At 46.6% G+C, this 8,015-nt stretch overlaps 1 protein-coding gene across 1 annotated transcript; it reads right to left on the bottom strand.

The window, feature by feature from the left end:
* Positions 1-7,005: 7,005 nt before the first annotated feature.
* Positions 7,006-7,743, bottom strand: LOC119322338 (agamous-like MADS-box protein AGL80). The gene has a single exon (XM_037595835.1). It carries the CDS (start codon positions 7,741-7,743, stop codon positions 7,006-7,008), a length of 738 nt encoding a protein of 245 aa, XP_037451732.1.
* Between the last annotated feature and the right edge of the window lie 272 nt (positions 7,744-8,015).

The raw sequence follows: 8,015 nt of genomic DNA, 5'->3' as shown, positions 1-8,015 counted from the left end.
ACAGAACCAGTTGGTAAACTAGCACTAGTAGTAAATCCACTTTGGCTCCTTGTTTCCTGCAGCACTATCCATAACTAATCACTTGTATGTCACTTTTCTTACCTTTTGTACCCATTGACCTTACCCCCTTAATTATCACGGGTATTATCTTACTGCTCATCCATACAACAGAAATGGGTCTCTTCCACTTACTTTTGCTCATCTATTTAATTGCCTATTTTCCAAAAGAAGAGAATGTTTCAAATGTAAAATCTCCATTGTCAAGTAGAATGGTAATGGCTTCAATACAACAAACATACGACTACTTATGCAGTTATGCTAGATCACTAGGGATGGAAACACGCGGAGGAAAGGGATGCATTTGTCCTATAGAGGATGGCTGGTCCTTATCAACTCTGTGGGTTCTAAGTTCTAACATGGTTCTTTACATGGCATCTTTATTCTAAGCGCCAAAATGAAGTTGAATGTGCGGGTGCTTATTATTGATAGTTCTACTGCGTGTGACACATGCTGAAGTTGAGACACTTCACTATTATTCTTGCCTCCTCTGTAGTTTGTACTACTAATGCTGAAGAGTGACGACACCATTGAGCACATAGTTTCCATTGGCCCTTAGCATTTCTTGTTGGACATGCCTACAAATCTTCTGGTTTCCGAATTCCATGTGAATTGCTTTGTTGCGAAGCTAATTAAAGCGGCGTTTGCTGGTAAATTTTTGTGTATGAAATCTTTATTCATAACTTGGAATTAGGAAGGAATGCTATAATTTCACTCTTGAGGTCACTTGTTGCAGCTTGTAGAGTTCATCACTAGCAAAAAGAACTAGTCAACACAACATGTAAATAGCTCCAAATCTCAAACTTACATGCTGAAGCAGGTCCGGTCAGTGGGATGACATAGAGAAAGATCGAGGGCATGGGAAGCAGAGGCGTGTAGAGAAACTCCTGTGGGTCTGTCTGAAGAACGGAGAAGGGTCTGAAGTGACAGCGAGTTATTCTTGTCCTCTGTAATTTAGCTTGGGGTTTTCACTTGTGTAAAACTGTAACAAATAAAGCAGGGCATGTAGTATAGGTGTAGCTCATGTCCTGGGCACTGTTGACATGCTCTGCACACGTATAGCAGGCATGGGCAAGGTGATAGTGTCGTGCTGTACTGCATGACCTGGACACACGCAGTGAGCGTGAGGCTGTAAAGGAGAGAGCAGTGTGTAGCTTCTCCTCACTTCAGTCATAAACCAAAAAAATAACAAAAACGAACTCAGCACAAAGTTAGTGCTGGGGGGAAACCATCGAGTACCTGGTGTGCATCCTTCTCCGGTTGATTTCCTGCTGCTGATTCTTCTCCGACGACCCAAGATCCGAGTCCCGTGTGTGTCCACCGTTAGAAAGGGAGACGAGCGAGACTTTGGGCCTGTCATTTGGCACCAGAGCCGAAGTTAGGAGCTAGGAGAAGGAGATGGCGCCGACGCCGCAGGAGGAGGCGGAAGCCGCCGAGGCGGAAGCCGCCAAGGCGTTGGCTGATGCGGGGAAGGGGGCTGCTGACAAGGCGGATGCGAAGACTGCCGGCAGCAGCGAGCTGCTACCGTTGGCGGTGTCGGTAGCGCAGAGCGGGCGGCCGCGCGGGCCGCTCGTGTGGCCGCAGCTGACGAAGACGAACTACTCCATCTGGGTGATAAAGATGAGGGTGGCGATGCAGTCAGCGCGCATCTGGGAGGCGGTGGAGCGGACGGCCGTGGATTATGAGGTAGATCGAGAGGCCCTGTACGCCATCTACCAGAGCGTGCCGGATTCCTTCATGCCGTCCCTCGCTGGCAAGGACTCGGCAAAGGCGGCGTGGGAAACCATCCGCGCAGCGCACGTCGGTCACGACCGCGTGCAGCAGGCGAGCCTTCAGGCGATGAGGCTTGAGTTCGAGCAGCTCAAGATGGGTGACGCCGAGGCCGTCGACGACTTCGCAGCACGGCTGAACACCCTGGTCGCCAAGCTGCGGACACTTGGTGACATGGTCACTGAACTGCGGTCAGTTCAGAAATTTCTTCAGGCTGCTCCTGCAAGGTATATGCAAATTGTGACTTCAATAGAGCAATGTGTTCCGTTAAACACACTTTCTGTGGAGGACTTAATTGGGCGATACAAGGCATATGATGAGCGTGTTCGTATGAGATTTGGTGATCCACAAGAAGGGGAACACTTGATGTTCTCAAGGTCACAATGGCAGAAGTATGAGGAGAAGAAGAAAGGAGGTGATCGAGCTAGCAGTAGCTCAAGGAAGAACAGTGAACAGGGGAAGCCAAAAACTGAAGGGCAGTCCAGTGATTCACAGAAGAGCGACTGGAAATTTGACATTAGGAAAGTCAAATGCCACAACTGTGGTAGGAAAGGGCATTTTAAAAGAGATTGCACGCAGCCTAAGAAACAGAGAGCACTTCTTGCTCAGCAAGATGGGGGTGATGATGGCCCAGCCCTGCTTATGATGCAAACATGTTCTTTGTCACATGGAGAAGAAAAACATCAAAGTGAAGTTTTTCTGATTGAAGACAAGGTACAGCTCCAGGTCTGTAACGAAAACAGAGAAACTGGAAGTTGGTACCTAGACACAGGAGCAAGCAACCATATGTGTGGCTGTGAACAAAAATTCAGTAAAATTGATCCAAGTGTTACTGGAAGAGTAAAGTTTGGGGATGGATCGACAGTGAAAATACACGGCCTAGGTACTGTGCTCTTCCAATGCAAAAATGGGGAGCATAGGGCACTAACCAATGTGTATTTCATACCAGCTCTGAAGAGTAACATTATAAGTATTGGTCAATTGTCTGAACGTGGCTGCAAGATGATAATTGAGGATGATTATCTTCAGATCTTCGATACTGAGAGGAAGTTGTTGGCAAATGTGAAGCGAACACGGAATAGACTCTATATCCTAGATCTGATTATGGCTAAGCCCGTGTGTCTGAAAGCTAGTACTGGTGATGAAGCATGGAAGTGGCACGCGAGATATGGACACTTAAACTTCAAGGCACTTAGGGAGTTAGCAAGAAAAGGGATGGTAAAGGGGTTACCATGTATTGATCACATTGATCAAATCTGTGATGGATGCCTCATCAGCAAGCAGAGGCGTGCATCATTCCCAAAAGCAACTTCTTACAGAGCAAAGAAGCCTTTGGTGTTAGTTCATGGAGACTTGTGTGGCCCAATCTCACCAGCTACACCTGCAGGCAAAAGGTATTTCCTATTGCTTGTAGATGATCACAGCAGATACATGTGGGTAGTGCTCCTGAAGACGAAAGATCAAGCGCTAGATGCTTTCAAATTGGTGAAAAACCAAGCAGAGAAACAAGCTGAATCAAGCCTCAAGTCATTGAGAACAGACAGGGGTGGGGAATTCAATTCCAAAGAGTTCAAGGCATATTGTGGGGAAAATGGAATCATTCATTATATGACAGCACCTTACTCACCTCAGCAGAATGGGGTTGTGGAGAGGAGAAATCAAACAGTGGTTAGCATGGCAAGAAGTTTATTAAAAAGCAAAAATGTACCTGGAAAGTTCTGGGGTGAAGCAGTGGCCACGGCTGTGTATTTATTGAACAGAGCGCCAACGAAAAGCTTGACCAATATTACACCTTATGAGGCCTGGAAAAACAAGAAGCCAAGCGTCCAGCACCTGAGAACATTTGGTTCAGTTGCTTATGCCAAGGTAACCAAACCACATCTGCCAAAGCTTGCTGATCGAAGTGTCAAAACGGTAATGCTTGGTTATGAAACTAATGCAAAAGCTTATCGACTGTATGATCCGGTCAACAAGCAGCTCCTAGTCTCACGTGATGTTATATTTGATGAAAATGCTCAGTGGGACTGGAGTTCTATGCAACATCAAGAAGATGAAAGCTCAGATGCAGAGTTTGCTGTATTCTACCCTGAAGATGAAAATACTGAAACAAGGGAATTTTCAGAAGTGCCGAAACAGGGGGAGGAAGTGCATGGTGATGCTGATCTTGGCTCACCACACACACCTGCAGCTCAAACAACATCAGGAGAAGACACATTCTCAACCCCGCTTGCAGCACCAGCAAGAGGCGTTGGTAGTGTTGATGGGGATGAGACAGGAGCAGCAGCATCTACAAGTGCTGGACCACAAGGCTATAGAAATCTGCAAGAATTGCTAGATCAGACTGAACCATATGAACTTATTGATTCAGATTTATGCATGTTGAGTGCAGAGGAACCCTCGAATCTTGTTGAAGCAAGAAAGGAAGCATGTTGGTGCAGAGCAATGGATGAAGAGATAAACTCCATTGTCGAAAATGAAACTTGGATCATGGTAGATCCACCTAAGGATCAGAAGCCCATTGGTTTGAAATGGGTGTACAAAATAAAAAAGGATCCTTCAGGAGCAATAGTGAAACACAAAGCTCGTTTGGTTGCAAAAGGGTATGTCCAAAGACAAGGAATTGACTATGAAGAAGTATATGCCCCTGTAGCCCGGTTAGAGACTGTGAGGTTGCTCGTTCCTCTAGCTGCACAGGAGGAGTGGCAAGTTCACCATATGGATGTAAAATCTGCCTTCTTGAATGGGGAACTGTGTGAGGATGTCTATGTCATCCAACCTCCTGGGTATGAGAAAGAAGGCCAAGAGCATAGAGTGCTAAAATTGAAAAAAGCCCTATATGGGCTGAAACAAGCTCCACGAGCTTGGAACATCAAACTTGATGAAAGTCTCTTGTCACTTGGTTTTGCAAGATGTCCACTTGAGCATGGGGTCTATGTGAAGTGCTCAAGGGGGGCTCGGCTGATTGTGGGTGTGTATGTTGATGATCTGATCATTACGGGGTCCAGCCAAGATGAGATAGAAAAATTCAAGGACCAAATGATGGAACTCTTCAAAATGAGTGATTTAGGGTTGCTATCATATTACTTGGGCATTGAGGTAGCTCAAACCACAGAGGGGATTACAATCTGTCAGGCAAGTTATGCTGAGAAGATTTTGGAAAAGGCAGGCATGTCTGAGTGCAATCCCAGCCAAGTACCAATGGAGCCAAAAATCAAACTCTGTAAGTCAACAAAGGATCAAAAGGTTGATTCTACTTACTTCAGAAGTTTAGTTGGCAGTCTCAGGTACCTTGTAAACACAAGACCAGATTTGGCTTTTTCAGTGGGCATAGTTAGTCGCTTCATGGAAGAACCAACTGTGCATCACATGAATGCAATCAGGCAAATTCTGAGATACTTACGTGGTACTATAAACTATGGCTGCCACTACAGAAAAGGAGTGGAAGGAGAACCAAGACTTTTGGGTTATTCTGACAGTGATCTTGCTGGAGATATTGAAGACAGGAAGAGTACATCAGGGACAGTGTTCTTCTTGGGCTCAAACTTGGTCACTTGGGCATCTCAAAAACAGAAGGTTGTTGCTATATCATCATGTGAAGCTGAGTACATTGCTGCTGCCACAGCAGCATGTCAAGCAATTTGGTTGAGCAGATTGCTGGCAGGGTTGCAGGAGAAAGAAGAGCAAGTAGTGAAGCTGAAAGTTGACAATAAGTCAGCCATATCTTTGTGCAAAAACCCAGTGCTACATGATCGAAGCAAGCATATTGACATTAGATATCATTTCATTCGTGATTGTGTTGAAACAGGGAAGATCACGGTGGAACATGTGAGCACCGGGGACCAACTTGCAGATTTACTGACGAAGCCATTGCCGCGGGTCAAGTTCATTGAGCTGCGAGAGAGAATTGGCATTCGCTCGGTGAAGAACAGAGAACAAGCTTAAGGGGGAGACTGACAGCGAGTTATTCTTGTCCTCTGTAATTTAGCTTGGGGTTTTCACTTGTGTAAAACTGTAACAAATAAAGCAGGGCATGTAGCATAGGTGTAGCTCATGTCCTGGGCACTGTTGACATGCTCTGCACACGTATAGCAGGCATGGGCAAGGTGATAGTGTCGTGCTGTACTGCATGACCTGGACACACGCAGTGAGCGTGAGGCTGTAAAGGAGAGAGCAGTGTGTAGCTTCTCCTCACTTCAGTCATAAACCAAAAAAATAACAAAAACGAACTCAGCACAAAGTTAGTGCTGGGGGGAAACCATCGAGTACCTGGTGTGCATCCTTCTCCGGTTGATTTCCTGCTGCTGATTCTTCTCCGACGACCCAAGATCCGAGTCCCGTGTGTGTCCACCGTTAGAAAGGGAGACGAGCGAGACTTTGGGCCTGTCATGAAGAACAGAGAACATGACACAGCTCCAACAAAGGAGAGCACAATCGAGAGCTAATCTTCATACTTTGATCTTTATCCTGGAAAATATTAATCATCCAGCACATTTAGCTGGCTCCAGGACAACTAATCTTCAAATCATTTCTACCACAGAAAAGGTAAAATTCTAGACACCAAAATAGCATGAAATTAAAGGCCCTGACAGTAGCCCAACTGGCCAACACACGAGACTAAGGTTCTTTGAGCCCCTGGCAGCAATCAAGCAGCAACTATCAGGCATTTAGCTGTGCAAGTATGTCTGACAAAACACGATTGTGACACAAACAAACAGGTGCAACTTATGATTTACGACCATTTGAGTCAGGGTAAACTTCTAGACACAAAAAATAGCATGAAATTACAGGCCCTGACAGTATATCTCGCAACCGGCCAACACACGAGACCAAGGTTATTTCAGGCCCTGACAGCAAACAAACAAGTATCAAGCATTTAGTTGTGCAAGTAATGTAAGACAAAACATGATTGGGACACAAAAAACAGGTGCAACTTAAAATTTACGACCAATTGAGCAGCAGAGATCAAACAAATCGCCTTTTGGGAAGAGATCAACTGAATAAAAATTCAATAACGACATTACAATAGAAAACGAGACTTGGCTCACAGAGCATGATGGAAAGATGGATACAACGGCGCACATAGACGAATAACACTTTCAGGAAACTAAAAAAATAACGAGAGATTGATCGCACGATAGCTGGCCATCACAGTGGCTGGAGATCCTCATCCATCCTGCCTTACATGGGAGGGAAAGGACTCGAACTGAACCCCAGATCGGAGGACTGAATCTGCATCATTAGATCACCGCTGGAGAAGCTGGCACCATCGTGGCTGGTGTTGCAACCGACCTGGGTGTCGACGCCCCCTCCGGAGCTCGTCATGTCAAGCCAGTATTCCTGCTGGTGCGGTGACGCGAGATACTGTGTCGGAGACCCGATGTCTATGTTGCCGGTGCTGACGCATGGAGCTGGCGGTGGCGCCTGGACATGGTTTTTTTCCATGCGTTCGCCGAGGCTCTTGAGGAGCTCGTCCACCTTCCAGCCAACGCGGACGAGCTCCTCAACGCTGAGGCCAACGAGGCCTGGGTGCTTGCCGTTCATGATGTTGTAAAGGAGGTACCTTATCTCGCTGTCCTGGCACTCGCGGCGAGCCTTGTAGACCTGGTCCTGGAGCTTGGCGATGCGCTGGGTGAGGAAGGCCTCCTGGTCCATCGTCTTCTTGCAATGCCCTAGCTCTGGCATGCTTTTAAATTCGTTGAGGATATCCACCGCCTCGGCGTGGGAAGGGAATACCTTAGGCTCCGCCTCGCGCTCGCCGTACACCACCACGCAGGTCTTGACGTCGCACAGGGTGGCCAGCTGGGCCGCCTTCTTCATCAGCCCCCCGAGACGCTTCCTAAACCTAGTGCGCCGGCTGGAGTCATTGGCGATGTACTTGAGGGTCACCTTCTTGCGGATCGACTTCTTGCGAGCCATTTCCGGTAAAGGTATAAAACTAGCCTAGGAAAAGAAAGTTGTTGGTTTAGGCAGGGAGAGGGGTGGATTTATAGTGGAGGGATCGCCCAAGAATTAATTTCATGATATGGCGACAGATTGGAAGAATATTGCATGAGATTTACTGCCTTAATTGTGCCCATATGTAATTTTGGCACCCATTTAAACCTTCTTTTTATAACTTTGTATATTTGGCGTCCATTTAAACCTTTTAAATTTACGCCCGTGTGACGGTTGGCCCCTTGTATCACGAG

The sequence above is a fragment of the Triticum dicoccoides genome, chromosome 6B, assembly GCF_002162155.2.
Source record: "Triticum dicoccoides isolate Atlit2015 ecotype Zavitan chromosome 6B, WEW_v2.0, whole genome shotgun sequence".
NCBI lineage: Eukaryota > Viridiplantae > Streptophyta > Magnoliopsida > Poales > Poaceae > Triticum > Triticum dicoccoides.
The sequence above is the reverse complement of the archived record's forward strand: the minus strand, read 5'-3'. Positions and strand labels throughout refer to the sequence as shown.